The sequence below is a fragment of the Phyllostomus hastatus genome, unplaced genomic scaffold (genome assembly GCF_019186645.2).
Source record: "Phyllostomus hastatus isolate PE091 unplaced genomic scaffold, TTU_PhHast_1.1 phas_scaffold_39, whole genome shotgun sequence".
Taxonomy (NCBI): Eukaryota; Metazoa; Chordata; class Mammalia; order Chiroptera; family Phyllostomidae; genus Phyllostomus; species Phyllostomus hastatus.
The window spans coordinates 16,045,290-16,062,896 of NW_025334028.1; the positions used below are offsets into that span (position 1 = coordinate 16,045,290).

The 17,607-nt window shown below is 36.7% G+C and overlaps 1 protein-coding gene across 1 annotated transcript in view; it reads left to right on the forward strand.

The window, feature by feature from the left end:
• The first annotated feature begins 8,623 nt into the window (after positions 1 to 8,623).
• The window catches only part of GRID2 (glutamate ionotropic receptor delta type subunit 2), a 1,404,853-nt gene continuing 1,395,869 nt past the window's right edge, over positions 8,624 to 17,607 (forward strand). The window contains exon 1 of the mRNA XM_045820339.1: positions 8,624 to 9,080. Coding sequence (XP_045676295.1) covers positions 8,993 to 9,080 — 88 coding nt within the window. The 5' untranslated portion in view covers positions 8,624 to 8,992. The remainder of the gene's footprint in view (positions 9,081 to 17,607) is intronic.

Genomic DNA, 17,607 nt, shown 5'->3' on the forward strand with positions numbered 1-17,607 from the left:
CCAGAAGTCTCATTGAGCTCTTAACTTGTTTGATCTGCCAAGTATAAAATGTGCTCTTTTGGCTCCTCAAACAGAATTTGTTACTTTTGCAAATGAGCATCTCAGTTATAATTTTATAGCCATAATTTGTTACTGTCTGCAAATATAGGTGGTCATTGTCCTCTTACAGTTTTCCATCCATATTCATGTTCAAGTTGTAATGTACTTAAAATCTTTTTTGTAGCTAACCATATTTATGATACTAATGATATAATTACCATAAGTCCTCACTTAATTTTGTCAATAGGTTTTGAAAATTGGGACTTTAGTGAAGAAACAACATACAAGGAAACCAATTTTACTACAGGCTAATTTATACAGACAAGTTCCTATGGAATAGCTCTGACCATAAAAACATCACAGAACTTCTAAATATCCTAAAAATTAATATTAAATTTTGAAATAAATGTGAGCTATATATAGATTTAAGTAAGGATAAATAAGCAAGATTATTTTCCAAGCTGCTTGTTTCAGTTCAGGGTCAAGGGTGACTGGAGTTTATCCGGGCTGCCTAGTCACACCCACACTCACACTCACTCACATTGGGACAATTTAGACATGTGGGTTCACGTAGTGTGCACCTGTTTGGGATGTGAGAAGAAACCAGAGTACCTGTAGAAAACCTAATGGACATGGAGAGAACATGTAAACTCATACAGACAGCGGCCATGTTTGGGATTTGATTTTTTTTTTTTTTTTGCCATCAATGTTATAACTAAATCATTGCACAAAACCACATTAGTCAAAGATCTGTGCTGCATAGTGAATTAAAAGTAATGTTTTTTAAATTTAATCTTTACTGTATTTTTCTATTACTATTTAGTTCTCTTATACCCCCTCCCCCCAGCAATCACCACAGTGTTGTCCATGTCCATGAGTCCCTTTCCCTTTTTGCTTCATCCTTCACCCGCTACGCTTCCCCACCACTGTTGTCATCTGTTCTTCATCTATGAGTCTATCTCTGTTTTGCTTGTTAGTTGTTTGTTCATTAGATTCCACATGTGAGTGAAATTGTATGGTATTTGTCTCTCTTTGACTGACTTATTTCACTTAACATAATGTTCTCTGGGTCCATCCATACTGCTGCAAAGGGTAAAATTTTCTTCGTTTTTTTATGGCCAGGTAAAATTCTGTTGTGTAAATGTCCTATAGTTGTTTTATCTACTCATCTATTGATGGATGCTTGGGCTGCTTCCATATCTTGGTGATAGTAAAGAATACTGAAATAAACATAGGAGTGTTTAAACATAGGGCTTATGTTCTTTCAGGTTAGTGTGTTGGGTTCCTTCAGATATATTCCCAGAAGTGGGATCACTGGATCAAAAGGCAGATCAATTTCTAATTTTAATTTTTTTAAGTATGTCCATACTGCTTTCCAGAGTGGCTGCAATAGTCTGCATTCTTACCAACAGCACAAAAGTTTTCCCCTTTCTCCACATCTTATCCAGCACTTGTTGTTTGTTGATTTATTGATGATAGCCATTCTGACAGGTGTGAGATGGTATTTCATTGTGGTTTTAATTTGCATTTCTCTGATGATTAGTGGCATTGACCATGTTTTCATATGTTTATTGATCCTCTGTATATGCTTTTTGGAGAAGTGTCTATTCATGCCCTTTGACCATTTTTAAATTAAGTTGTTTGTTTTTTGGGTGTTAAGTTTTCTAAGTTCTTTATAAATTTTGTGTATTAACCCTTTATCAGATGTATCAGTGAATATGTTCTCCCATTCTGAGGGTTGTCTTTTTATTTTATTGATGATTTCCTTTGCTGTGCAAAAAACCTTTTAGTTTGATGTGGTCCCATTTGTTTATTTTTTCTTTTGTTTCCTTTGCCTGGGGAGATATATCTGATAAAAAATTTCTAAGAGCAATGTCTGAAATTTTGCTGCCTCTGTTTCTTCTAGGATTTTTTATGATTTTGAGTCTAACATTTAAGTTTTTGATCTATTTGAATTTACTCTTGGGTGTGGTATAAGAAGGTGGTCTAGTTTCAGTTTTCTCCATGTATCTGTCCAGTTTTCCCAACACCATTTTTTGAATAAACTATTTTGAGTGATTATATGTGCTTACTTCCTCTGTTGAATACTAATTGATTTTAAAGTGTGGGTTTATTTCTGGGCTCTCTATTGTGTCCCATTGATCGATGTGTCTGCTTTTATGCCAGTAACTGCTCTCATGATTACTATGGCCTTATAGTATAATCTGATATTAAGTAGAGTCATTTCTCTAACTTTGTTCTTCTGTCTCAGGATCACTGTTGCCAAGTGGGGCCTTTTGTGGTTCCATAAATGTTTGAATTATTTGTTTTAGTTCTGTGAAATCATCATTGGAATCTTGATAGAAATTATGTTGAAACTATAGATTGCTTTGGGTAGTATGGCCATTTTAATTATGTTAATTTTTCCTATCCATGAACATGACAAGTGCTTCCATTTCTTTGTATTTTCTTCAGTTTATTTCTTCAGTGTCTTATAATTTTCTATGTACAGGTGTTTTACTTCCTTGGTTAGATTTACTCCTAGGAATTTTATTCTTGAAGAAATTGTGAATGGGATTGTTTTTCTAATTTCCCTTTCTGTTAGTTCATTATTGGCATATAAAAATACAATTGATTTCTGAATATTAATTTTGTATCCTGCTGCTTTGCTGAATTTATTGATCAGTTATAGCAGTTTCTTGGTGGAATCTTTGGGGTTCTCTATGTACAGTATCATGTAACCTGCAAATAAAGACAGTTTGACTTCTTCCTTTTCAATTTGGATGCCTTTTATTGCTTCTTGTCTGATTCCTGTGGCTAGGACTTCCAGTACTATGTTGAATAAGAGAGTAAAGCAGACATCTCTGTATTGTACCAATTCTTAGGGGAATGCTTATAGTTTTTGCCTGTAGAGTATAATGTTGGCAATGTGTTTGTCATAAATGGCCTTTATTATGTTTAGGTATGTTCCTTCTATTCTATCCTACTTTGCTGAGAGTTTTTATCATAAATTACTGCTGGATATTATCAAAACCTTTGTCTGCATCTATGGATATGATCATTATGTTTTTTATCCTTCATTTTTTTATGTGGTGAACCACATTTATTGATTTGCAAACATTGTACCAAACTTGCATTCTTAGAATAAATCCCACTTGATCATGGTATATGATCTTTCTGATGTATTGCTGTATCCTGTTTGCTAATATTTCATTGAGGCTTTTAACATCTATGTTCATCAGTGATATGGATAAGAAAACAAGGCCCATATATATACTGCCTCTAAAACACCCATGTCAGATAAAAAGATACACACAGACTAAAATGAAAGGGCTGGCAAAAGATATTTCAGGTAAATGGAAAAGAAAAAAAGCTGTAGTAGCAGTACTTATATCTGATAAAATAGACTTTAGTGACACTAACTTTAGTTGAGTTCTGGTAACCCACTACCATCGGACCAGCCAAAATAGACTTTAAAACTAAGGCTATAGTAAGACAAAGGACACTACATAATGATAAAGGAAACAGTCCAACAAGAGGATATAACCCTAGTAAACATGCATGCACCCAAAATAGGGGCACCTAAATATAGAGAGCAAATTTTAATGGACCTAAAAGAAGAACTCGACAAAAATACAGTCATAGTTGGGGATTTTAATACCCCATTTACTTCAGTGGATGAATCTTCCAGGCAGAAAATCAACAAGGAGACAGGAGCTTTAAACAACACACTAGATCAAATGGATTTAATTGATATCATGAGAGCATTTCATCCCAAAGCAGCAGAATATACATACTTCACATGTGCACAGATAACATTTTCTAAGATAGACAACAAAACATGCTAGGACACAAAACATGTCTCAATAAATTTAAGAAGACTAAAATCATACCAAGCATCTTCTCTGACCACAATTCTATGAAACTAGAAATCAATCACAAGAACACTGAAAAATACACAAAGACATGGAAGCTAAATGACATGTTATTAAACAATGAATGTGTCAACAATGAGATCAAGGAAGAAATCAAAAGATACCTTGAAACAAATGAAAAGGAGGACATAACAATCTCAAATCTGTGGGACACTATGAATGCAATCCTAAAAGAGAAATTCATAGCATTACAGGCCTATTTCAAAAAATGAGGAAAAGATCAAATGAACAATCTAACTTCACACTTAAAGGAACTTGAAAAAGAACAACAAACAAAGCCCAAGCTGAGTAGAAGAAAAGAAATAATAAAGATCAGAGCATCAATAAATGAAATAGAGTCTAAAATATGATACAAACAATCAACAAATCCAAGAGCTGGTTCTTTGGAAAGACAAACAAGATTGACAGACCTTTAACCAGATTCATCAAGAAAAAAAGAGAAAGGACCCAAATAAATAAAATCAGAAATGAAAGAGGAGAAATAACAACTGGTACCAAAGAAATACAGCAGATTGTATGGAAATATGACGAACAATTAATTATAGGCCAACAAACTGGAAAATCTGGGAAAATTGTATAAAGTCCTAGAAACATAACAATCTTCAAAAAAAATAAATTAGGAAGAATCAGATAATCTGAAGACAGATTACACCTAATGTAATTGAAGCAATAATAAAAATCTCTCAACAAACAAAAGCCCTGGACCAGATGGCTTCACAGGTGAAGGGTACCAAACATTCCAAGAAGAACACACACCTCTCTTTCTCAAACTATTTCATCAAATTCAAGCGGGGTGAAGGCCCTCAAACTTCATTTTTATGAGGCCAGCATTATCCTAATTCCAAAGCCAGATAGAGACACTACAAAGAAAGTCAAGTAATGTTTTAAATACATTAGATTCCATTTTTCCCTTATATTCTTTTCAAAGATAACTATTGTTCCTAATTTTCATGTAGGCTGTCTCATAAATGAACACATTTTCATATTAAATCAAAATAAATCTCTTGAGTCATTGAATATTATTAAAGAATTCAAAACTAAACTAATGTAAGTTGACTTACTGCTGTTATAACATTCAGTGAGCAGATGATTTTTATAGTTTAGACATTGATATTTTTAGTTTTCTTTAAGTGAAAGAATTATATGTTCCAAGGATTTCCATTTTGCTGTTTCTTTATACATAATACATTGTACATGATTAAAAGAGCCTGCATGCCCCCTCAAAAATCCAAATATATATTTCTCCCAAATTCTGTTTTTCCATAAAATTAATCATTATACATTACATCTTAGAGCTGTTCAGATTATCTACCATTTCTTCAAATTACTGATGTTCATGTTAAAACTAACACCTGAATGAAGTGACAGTCTTCACATAGGAAGAGTAAGTTCATGAATTGTGACTCATTTATATTTTAATTTTAATAATCATTACATGTAAAACTTTAATGAATAAAAGTTGTTTTTCCCCCAAAATATGTTAATGTCTCACAAAGTTTTGGATTTCATTGCAGCAAGACATATGCATCAACCATTTCCAAGTGATAATGCTTGAACTAAAGCTAAGCAACCTTAGTTAGACTCATAGATAGCCTTCATTAAAAGCCTATATGAAAGCACAACCAGTGAATTGATTATTTTTCCTCTAGAAATTAACATCTCACTTACACACTAAAAAGCTTTGTATCTTGCTAATATTATATTATGACATGCAATTTTCTAAAGTAGTACTAAATATAGTTAATGCATATTTTTAAAATGTGTTTAAACTTATATCCCCTACAAAAACTATTAATTAGGACTTATTGGGTATAGGAATTATTTGTACAATGAAATAATTGATTGCTATTTATAAATTGCAAGTCCATGAGCCACTTTTATGCTTCAGTTTTGCACTAACTTCCTTGTGTCACTTTTGGAAAGCTGTAGCTCATGATTTGTGATGCCTTAATGGTATGTTGTGATATGTCACTCAGATTCATTTAAACATTTAAGTATTATAACAGTGGTTCTCAACTATAGCTTCACATTAGAGTCATGTCAAACATATTAGCCAGACCCTAAACCCCAGCAATTTGATTAAATTATCCTGAAGTGATCTTTTTGAAGTTATTCAGGTTATCCCAAACTTGAAGCTATCTTTGAGAACCACTAAATGGGAGGATTTGGGAATAATGAAAATGCTTTGCTTATAGTGCACTCGAACAGATTTCTAAGAGGGAAGATCATCTGAATTGACTATATTTAGCTAGCTCCAGGAATGACATTTATTAAGCCAGGACTGGGCCAACTAATGTTTTGAATTTCTTCCTTGTTCTCTGATTTTAAGATATTATAGTGTTCTTTCCACAATAATAGTTATGTCATATTTTTTTTCTTGACAGTGTACAGTGACCCATCAATTTTTAAAATATGCTTGTGAATAATACAATAAAAGAAAGTTAGGGGTAGATACACCCATTGTTTTAAAAGATTCACTAGCTATAACAACAAAATAGAATCCATGAAGTTGCCACAGACCCTTTGAAAAGTAAAATGACATCAACAATGCAATGCAATCAATACTGAGTCCATGTGTTCTAATGACAAAAAAAGGTAAGTGATCAAAATAGAGAGATATTAATCAGTGATATCTTCTTGGAAGCACTTATTTATGAAAAATTCAGAAGGAAGTGATGAATTTCAACAATGAAATTCACGTCAACAAAGGGGCTTTCTGGAAATGCCTCAGTGAATAAAATGTGAATAAACTATGGTCCTCACTCTCTAGGTACTGGCGATCTAATTCAGAAGTAGGCCTATATAAGTCTAATACAAAGGAACAGTATGTAATGAGAGCACAGTAGAAGATGAGCTTATATAACAAAATTGTGTTCAACTTCATAGGCAAAAAGAATTTGAACTAAGCCTTGAAGTGGTATAGCATAATTGTGATGAATAAATGCTTTCCAACACAACTATTAACATAAGTAACAATATTGGCAGCACAGCATTTTCTGGAATGTCCAGGGAAATAATGCACATGATGGATGAAAGAAGCATTTCACAGAGGTGAGAACACACAATTGTGTTTGTAGAAATAACAGACCAATTCACCAGACTAAAGACAAGGGTTCAAATGAGAGAGTGAGAAGAAAAGGGGTTTGCGAAGTTTGAAGGTAAAGGAGGGCTCTTAGAGGTGGTTTGAGGACTTTGACATCCATCCATCCCAAGTAGTGATATGCCCAAAGGATCCCTAATATAAATGAATAATATTAGGCCCCTTATTACCTGGTCTCAACTAGTCACTTAGTTTTGTTAACAGTCTGAAATGTGAGGCCAGACTGGATATAAATTAATCATTAGAAGAAAGACAGTCATGGTCCTCAGGATTTTATTTTAAGGAAAAGACTTGGAGAAAATCCTTCATTCCAGGACTGGAAGCTGTCATTCAGTACTTTCACAGCTCTTTCCGTGTAGAAACAACCAACTTCCTTATTTTTGTTCTTGTTTTTTCTTATTCTTAATTTGTATACCTAATTTGTTATCAAGCTATTTAATGCAATATTTTGGTTAAATATTTCCCTGAAGCGTGTATTTCTGTATTATTTAATTATTATATTTTTAATTTCAAGATCTTTTTTATCCTTTCTTTATCCTGAAGTCCTAAAAAATACACTGGAGACAGGAAAACTATCACTGTATAAAAGGTAATTAGCACGTCCTCTCCAATTATAACTTTATAATTGAAATCTCATTAAAAGCTTTCTAGGTCTCGTCTCCCTTAGTGACCAGGTGTCCCTAATTTGTTTTTAAGCCAATGTGACTAATTCCAGGTAAAGATTAGAAAAAGTCTGATACCTGTTGGAGAATGGCAATAGCAAGGTTAAATAAGTGGGATGGTTTTTGGGGTTGTCTTTAACCTTGTTTTTTTTTTTTTTCATTTCTTTTTATTTTTAAGGCTTCAACGTCTTTTCTCTGAGAGTCCTGCCTTTTTCTAGTACCCGGTTGAAGATTCCAAGGGAAATGAGAGCACTATTTTGTTTCTCCCTTGTATTGCAGATAGGGGGAGGAGGTGGTTATTAGAAGCTCTGCCTCTCTCGGTTTCCCCCTGTCTCCGCCTGACAGCACCGCTCTCTCGCGGGCTCGTTGGTTCTCCTAGGTGATCCATTTCTAGGCAACGTGGGGCCAGTGCTGAAGCTGCCAAGCGCGCTCTATCCTCGCTTCCTGCATCCCGCCAGGCGAACCGCTCCAAAAGCATCCTGCGGCCCCGGCGGCTTCCCTCCGCCCGCCTGGCCCCACTGCTCGCGCCCGGCGCAACACCCCAGCCTACCGCGCCCGACCAAACCGGCTTCTCGGCCCGCCTCACCGAGCTCCACTCCCCGCCTCACGCAGAAAAGGGATTTTCTCTGCATTACTATCTGCATTACCTTGAAGTTCACTTTTTCTACCCCTCTTTGAGAGGGCTTTTCTCCCTCCCTGCTGGAACCTGGCTGCTCCGCCCGGAATCTCCACATCTTTCCTTTCCACTTACATTTTATTTTGGCAGTGAAGACAAGTGATTCTCTGCGGGCCGTTAGTTTGGGGGGGGGGGGGGTTGCTTTTTGGTTGGGGAGGGGGAGGGGAACATCCGGCGTGAGGGCGGCGGGGGCGGGGGTCTGTTGGAAGTTGCTGCGGAGCGGGGACTGAAGACCCGCCGCCCGGGCGCAACGATGGGGATGGTCTGAGTTCCAGCCTCTCCCCCTGCCCCAGTGCAGCCGAGGCTGGATACATTTTAAAAAAGCCAAACTGCAAACAACTCTGGCGATGCCAAAATTCCCTTCCAAGTGACACGGCTTTGCGAAGGAGGATTCCTCAGGCTGGGCTTTTTCTCTTATTCGCTCTGCCTTCCTCAGCGACGATTAAAGGCTTTGCTCTGGCACTAGGAATTTAAGGGGGAAAAAGAAAAAGCTGTGCTAAAGTCAATCGTGATCTCAAACTCTTTGGATTGCTTTTTTTTTCTTTCTTTTTTTTAATCTTGAAAGAAAATCCACCCTGAGAGAAAATCAGCGTAGGAGGAGATGGAAGTTTTCCCCTTGTTCTTGGTTTTGTCCGTGTGGTGGTCCCGAGCCTGGGACTCGGCGAATGCAGATTCGATCATTCACATCGGTAAGTAAGGGCAGGTGCTGCCGTGGACACTTTGTACCGTTTCGGTTCGCAAATGTTTGCCGTTTGCGTCCCCCTCTCCGCCCTTCGTGTGGCTCGTTGGCAGTGGCCGCGGTTCATTGCCCCTTCCCGATACCCTTCCCTCACACTTGTTCAGTTTCTCCCAGGATGTGGATGATGCTCGAACCTTGACTTGTGCTGCTGTTTGGCGGTGAATCGTGGAGTGTGGGCTGCATGCGTGGGGGTCTCGAGTTTACCTCGGGGTGCGTGTGTGCCGAGAAGTGCGGGGGTTCTAAGTGTGTGGGGAAAGGAAGTTTAATGGACTCAAACCTCCCATATTCTTTCCCGGATGTACATTTGCTCCATTTTAAAAGATTATCTTTAAGGGAACGGTGGAGATGTCACCTTCGAGGCGAAAAGAACTGGGGTGGGAGACAGGGAATGCTTCAGATCGAACAGGTGGTTTTGCAACGTGAGCGGGCTGCGTTCGCTGCAGCGTTGTGCGACCGTGACGGGTTGCTGGACGCTTCCCCAGTCTGCTTCTCCTCGTCTAGTCCCCTCGGCTTTGCGGTACTCGCGCGGAATCGCAGCGACCGGGGCGGGAGGGGCTGGCGGCGCTGGCGGCGGCGTAGCGAGGACTGTGTCCGCGCGCCCCGCTGCCTCTCCAGCATCCCTGGGGCCTGGCTCCGCGGCGAGACTGGCCCCGCGGCTCTCCGGCAGTGCGGGGAGCAGAAGCGCGCCGGGTGCCCTCGTTGGCCGCCTCGCTGACACCTCCCTCGCCTGGTCGTCGACTCTCAGTTACAGCGCAAGGTGGAGAGCAGAGACGCTCGGCTGCGGTGCCGCGGCCAGACTCCAGCAGAAGGACCGCGGAGCGGGCTAGGAGATGCTCTGGGTTGGCCCCACCTATTGGCAACCAGACTGGCCGGGACTGGCCGAGGCGGGCGGGGGCGGGCGGGGGCTGCGCATCATTATCATGCAGAGCGCTCACAGCTCCAAGCTCCAAGACTTCTCACTTGCTAATCCGGGAGAGCTGAGCAGAGACCAGCTCGTGCAGCCTTTTCTCTGTTAATGCGATTTCCTTTTCGGAAATTCGCTTCTGCGGGCCAGCGAGGATCATTTACTGAGCTGAAGAGAGGCCCCTCTTGGGGAATTTTTCTGGGCATAGGACTGTTATCTGTCCACTCGGCGTGATGTTCTGCAAATTGAGGAGACAGATGGGTCGCAGCATCTCCCCTTTCCGTCCCTCTGCCCCTTCCCCGCGCGCGCGCGCACACACACACACACACACACACACACACTTCTCCCTCCCCCCGCCCCCGGAAGCTTAACCTGCTGCAGGTGGGGATTGTGCCTGCCAAACGAGGGTCTTCTATCTCGTGCGTACCCTTAGCGGCCAGCCCCTTAGCTCAAGGGGGCTCCCTCTCTCTGGGTCTCACAGGCTGTCTTTGTAAACATGTCTGCCATTCTTTATCATTTATATCAATAGAACCATATGTCTCTGTGCAAGGGGCGATGAGGTCAGGATTGAGAAAGTCTTGCATTTATGCATTAAATAAATTAAGTACTAGATAGCTTGCCTGCTACACCACGTTTTGCCTGGGGGCTATCAGTGCCTGCGGGTTCTGAACTTTTCAGGGAGAAATTATGGTTTTATGGAGGAGTTCAGTAATGTTCTGATAGAGCTCAGAAATGAACTGTGCTCCTCTTAAAGAAATTACTTGCATTTATGTCCAGTGTAAATGACTAAGTGCACAGGAATGTAGATATGTATATTGTCATTGTACTTTTACATTTATTTCATGACCAGAGTTTTCTGTCTTATGCTCTTTATCACTCAGGAGAGAAGGCTTGTGGATAAATGCTTATTTTGTTGCTTATTCTGTGGTCTACACAATAAATTCATTATTTGCAAACACCTACAGTTCTTGCTATCCTTTACCAGATGAATACTATTTTGCAATGCAGTCTGGGCATTTGTTTCAAAATAGAACACAACTGTTGTATTTTTTCCTTCTCATTCTGTTGTCTGTCAGTGTGACATGGCTTACTTATTTATAACCAGACAAAAAAAAGTAACTGTGTACAAATTACAGATTTTTTTTAGAAATATGGTTGTGTGCATGATGTATATCCTGCTAACAGAAATTGTTACTTCTCAGACAATTAATTTGACTTGACTGCAATTAGTACATTAGACAAGAGGATTAGCTTCTTTTACATACTACCTAACAATGCCATGAATCTAGCAAACTGATGATTGTTTAAAATGCTCCATATATTTTATACCACAGTGAAAGATGTTATCTCGTAAATTAAAAAAGAAAAGAATGACCAAGACTAATTTGTGTGTACTTGACATGTTAAATTCTTTCCTGCATTTACCCCCACCCCAGGCAGATAATGATACATTAAAAACTGAGTGCCCAAATTAAAATTTTAAAGCTCCAGTTACTATTCATTGGATCAATTTACTTGCTTGGTTGAATAGGAAAAGAGAAATAATTATTTTTAGGAGGTGATTGCTTTCATTAACATTTAGTGAGAGAAATTTGCTTATGGTAAATATATCATTTCAGGTCTAAAGGGGTGAAAAGTGATGAAACAGGAGGGTAAGTGAATATTTCAGCTCCAGAGTTATAAGGAGATATGCAGGAATGAAAGCTTTTCACAGCCTCATGTGATGTGTTCAAGCAGAAAGTAGCTGCAATCTGTAGTTCAGGCAAGCTTGAAAGATGAAAAGACACTGCTGTGATCAGTTCTTTTTTTTAGGCATCCTGTATGTATGTATTTATTAAACATCATTTGCACAAACTTCAGTGTGGGCCTTACACTAAATAGAGATTTAGTGTAAGACTTTGATCTCAGTGAGTGTGTACTTTTTGCTTTTTTTAAAAAAAATTGAATTTATCATGGTGACATCAGTTAATAAAATTATATAGATTTTAGGTGATGGATTGTATAATTCATCATCCATATATTGTATTATGTATTCACTGCCCTAAGTCAAGTCTCCTTCCATCACTATTTATCACTCCTTTATCATCTGCCTGCCCCAAACCCCTTTTCCTTTGGTAATCACCATGCTGTTGTGTGTCTGAGTTTTTTGTTTGGTTTTGCTTAATCCCCTCACCTTTTTCACCCAGCTCCCCAACCCTCCTCCCCTTTGACAGCTGCCAGTGTGTTCTCTGTGTGTATGAGTCTCTTTCTATTTTGCTTGTTAGTTTATTTTGTTCATTAGATTCCACATACCACTGGAATCATATGGTACTTATCTTTATTTTACTTAGCATAATATTCTCTAGGTCCATCCATACTATCACAAAAGGTAAGATTTCCTTTTTTATGGCCGAGTAGTATTCTATTATAGTAGGTTCTTTAAATATTGAATCCTTTTGGTATTGAAACAAAATATAGATATAAACTCTCTCCACTTTTCCTTCTTTTTGCTTTTTACTATTCATACAGGTAGTTTAATAAAGTCAGTTACATATTTTAAACTCTAATATGTTATAAACACATTATTAGTTTACTACAATGATGAGATATATTTTAATGGTTAAACTACACAACTGTATTTCAGTCAAAAATGCTTAATATTGTAATTACCTTGAGTTTCTGTTAAATTACATTTTAAAAATATTTGATAATTATATACAGTTGTTTAATATTCATGCATACATACACACAGTAGTTCACCCCCCAACCCCCACCCTGAAGAAGGGTCTTTTGACATACAAAAACTATGCAATTTTGAATTATGCTTCTCCTTTAAGCCTGTGCATTGATTGAGTAATTTTATCAGACCCACATTACTTGATTGCTTAGAAGTTTCCTAATGATCTGTATGCTGAAGGAAGAACCAAAAAGTCGTGAGAGGAATGGCAATGATACAGTGTTTTATGAGGCTATTCAAAAGTCGCTCTGATTTATGTAGCTAGAAAGCTCCAAAGTCTTTGAGATTAGCCACGCTGAGTGCTATTTTCTTTATACATCAGTTGTCCCATACTCTTTACTCCCTTAACACAACAGGAGTTTGGAGCACTGCTTTAATTAAGCAGGGATTAGGTGGCATTTCCAGTCAACTGCACAGTTTGTGTTTTGCTTCATATCTAATACAGAGGATCTCATGTTTTAGCAGTTAATGTATGCTTCATTTCTTTATCTGGTTCCTGTACTCACAAAACTGATTGAAATGAGCTATCTTTGGTTATATATCTCTACAAGGAAATACTCAGACTGAATAATTATTTATATATTACAAAAATCACTGGTATGTTTTTGTTGTTACCAGTCATGGTAAAATACCTTATGCCAATAGGGAGTGGGAACCAAGCCTTATTCATGTTTTTCTTATAAGCCATTGATACTTTATCCTCCAAGATCATAATCATCAACTTTGACATTTGAGAAGATGTAGACATTTCAGAGTATTTTCATCATGAGAAAGTTCATATTAAAGTAAAAAATTGGTGGTTGAAAAAATGTATCACCTCATTAAAAACAAAAATAGTACATTTGAAGGATCAGTTTTTATTCTGTTGGTGCTGGGGACTATTTTACCAAATACAGAATGTAAAAGCATTTTCAGAAGATGTACTGTGTGTCTTCTACCAAAGTGTTTTCTTTTTCAGCTCTTCAGATGGTTGACATTATTCTTAGCACTGTATAAGATATCTGAATGACTTCAGTAATACTTTTATTATTTAGAGTAGTTTTTTGTTCCTTAATTTATGGGTAACATGTAGTATAAACTTAGGAATTATTAAGAAGTGGCTTCTGAATTTAAAATAAGGGTATACTTTACCTTTATTCTGTATCATTAATACAGTTATTTCAGTACAATTCAGATGTGCATTAAGTTTGACAGGGTCATTAATCGATGCTACCAACTATGACATGACTAATACACTGAGGACCTTTGCTTTCTATTCCAAATGTATGTCCAGTAAATACCTCCTGTAAATTTTAATTAAAATATGAATAGAAATCAAGATGATTAACTTTTGACTTATCCAACAGTAGAAACCAGTTGTGACTATTAAGAGTAATGGAAGATGCATTTACTTTTAATACTAATCTCTAAGGCTAAGTTTATCATACTGTAATTTTTATTTCAGAAGGATGTCGTAATTTTAAAACCACACTTTTTTTCATGCAGGGTTTTTTACTTACATATATTATTTTAGTTTAAAAAGGTAAAGTATTTGGCATTGCTATTAGATCTTCATGATATTTCAGATTATAGACAGCATATTGGTGAGTAGCAATACTTAGAGTTTTACGAAGGATTTGATGTTTATTAGAAAATACATTTATGGCCTATAGAGATAGCTTTGCCATTAGGTGTCACTGCATTCTGAGCTGTTCCTTTGTTGTCCTACTTGAAAAATCACATGAAATATTTTAAAATCTCAGAAAAAATGCCATTTAATGAGGTTTGTGATGTTGTAAGATACAGGTGGTTCTTATTTTCAAACCTGAAGAGGAAATATCATACCCTTTCTCTTATTCTCACAGGAATTTAATTTTTAGGACATATCAACATGCTTTATTCTGTAGCTAGATTAGCTTGCTAGATCTACTAATGTAAATTTTCACAGATTTAAAATATAACAAATATATTCTTAAATTAAGAGTTATTCTCTGTGGGAAAATCTGAGACCCCAAGAGCATGTAAATATGCACAGTACTGCTGGAATAAACAGATAGAAGTGAGTGAGTTTGTAAAGCAGTGGCTTAACTGCAGTGGTCCTTACCTATGGAACATTTGGAATTCTGAACTGATGTTTGTAACTTGAAACCTGCATAAATGGAGTTATGAGTAAACATACATGTGGACACAAATACAGATATACAGGGTCCAGCACAAGTAGTGCCTGCCTGTGTATGGCTGGTAGGGTAATAATATAGGCATAATAATTTATAGTTTTAATTGGAACATTTCACTTAAAATGTCATATGATGTGCTTGACTGTGATATGGTCATGTTATACAATTACATGCTTATGATTCTGTAATAAAAAGGAGCATTATTCCTGCTGGACACTGTATATAAAAAGTGTCAATCATTGAATTTTGTGAATGATTATATATGTTTTCGGATAATTTTGGCCTGATAAATATTAAATTCCATGTATTGTACCACCACAACCATGATCACCACCACCGTTGGGTTTGTATGGTAATATAAAGCCACTGTCTGTCATCACTTACTAATTTTTCTATTTATTGAATGTTTTAAATAGGCAGAATTTTTCTTCTAGTATATTCTATTATAAAACCAATGGTGGATGAAACTTAGTCAACTTTAACCTGATAAATCATTTTTAATATCAGCAAAATTCACATAACTAGAGAATTCAACAGTAGGTTAAAGGAAGGAACAGCTAGTCATATTATGTTAAACCTTACCCTGTGCCAATATTAATTAATAAACTTTCGGAATAATTTATTATCAAAAGTTCAGAAAAAATCAACTGATCAGATTGATATCTAAAGGAAAAGGAAAAAATACCAAAATGATTATGGGATTGATAATTAAGAGAATGTTTGTGAATTTGGGTAATTTAAATTGTTGAATTTTAATATCTTATTATGGATACAAATTGCACATGAATGTGGAAAACGTAAGGGGGCATGGATGGTAAGACAATAAAACATGTTCTGGATTGCAGTTAGAAGGTTTGGGCTGAGTACCAGTTTTAACAGTAGGAAATAGAGCAACGTGGAGAAGTTATTTATTTTCTCTAGTTCTCATTTTATTAACCCTTAAGCAAAATTTAGACTGTTTATTTGAGCTCTAAAATTATGTATACTAAAAACACCAAATTTCTATATTTGCGGGATTTGTAGAAGAGATATAGTCACTGTACTTAATTGTTAATTTAGAGTGAATTAAAAACAAAAATACTAGGGGAAATAAATGGGGAATAAAATCTTAATCAAATTAAAAGCCCCTTAAAATGAAGATTTTGGGGGGGTATGAATAAAGATTGTGCACATTTGTTCATCAGATATTCTAGATAACTCGAGTAGTAGATTGAGAGGTGGATTTTTTTAGATTTTGTTTCTCTTTTGTATAGCATTAATACTAATGTGTTACATGCAGTATTACTCTTACAATATTTGTACTAAAATACTAGTGCTTATGAAGTCTGACTGGAGAAATGAGTAGTCTTATGTTCTAACCATGATGGACTATCTTAAATAATTTTTGGAATTTACACACTGGAAGAACACCAGGAATATTGACATTGTTCAGTATCACAAGAATGTAAAGGAAACAGTCAATATTTTGTCAATGTTATTGATAGGTTTGGATTCCTTCTTAGGTATTCTGTACTGCTGTTTACCTAGTGGTTATCAATGTGAAGCTGAGGATGGGTTGACCTAATGAAAGTGTCCTTGAATGAACAAGGGGAAGCTCAGAGGCAAGTACAAGAAGCTAAACAAAATAGGTCTGCCTGTACGTGTTAAAATTTTCTAGAAACTCTGTAGTCAAGTTCCTTATTAACAAGATTTTCATTCATGAAAAAGATCCAGTAATTAATTACATTAAAATAATTCTTATACTTTTTTCACTCCCTAACAAGTCAAATAACTATTTTTGAAATAATCTTATTTATTTGCTTCATTATTAAAGTCATTAAAATTCTAGAAGTTAATATTCCTGAAACTGCATTGTAAGGTAGGCATTACTACAAACATGTGGTATGTGCTAATTGGGAACAGATTCTTTCATTCAACAAGCATATTCTGAATCTCTTCTCTATGATGTACTGTTTTTAGGTCCTGAGATTGTTAAAAAAAGTAACTTTTCTCTCTTAATTTATAGAGCTTGCAATTTCATGGAGCAGGCAAAATATAAATAAGAAAATATGAGGAGATCCGCTGAAAAACAATTATCTTCTAGAGGGCAGGGGCCTTATAGTACAGGCTTCCCCTGCTAGATGATGTCCTAGAAACCCCTCTGGTGTTTTTTTCTACCAGCTGGTGGTGTTGTGAGAGGCTGCGTTTGGCTTCAGTGAATTTTTTTGAAGATGCTTTCAATGCATTTGCCTATTTTGTGATGTGTGATTCAGGAGCATATCTGCTCACACCACACTGAGTATTCAGCAGTTTTTTATCAAAAACAGCATGATTCCCGTGCCCCATCCTCTCTCTTCACTGGCCCCAAGTGACTGTTTTTTGTTTCCCCAGATGAAAAAATTCCTCAGAAGGAAAATGGTTTGCTAATATGGAAGAGGTGAAATAAAAAAAGGCAGAAGCACTAAAAGTCATCAAAATCGTCAAGTTCAAAAACTGTTCTGAGCAGTGGAAAAAATATCTCAATAGGTGTATTGCATCAAATGGAGAGTACTTTGAAGATGACTGAAGTTGAAACATGTAAGAATAAGTACAAATTTTTTTTATAAATAAATGCCATTTTTGGGTGGTCAGGTAGTGATGAATATAATGAAGAAAAATATGAATGAATGGCAGGTGAATGAAGTTGTTATTTTGAATAGGGTGGTCTGGTAAGACCTGTCTA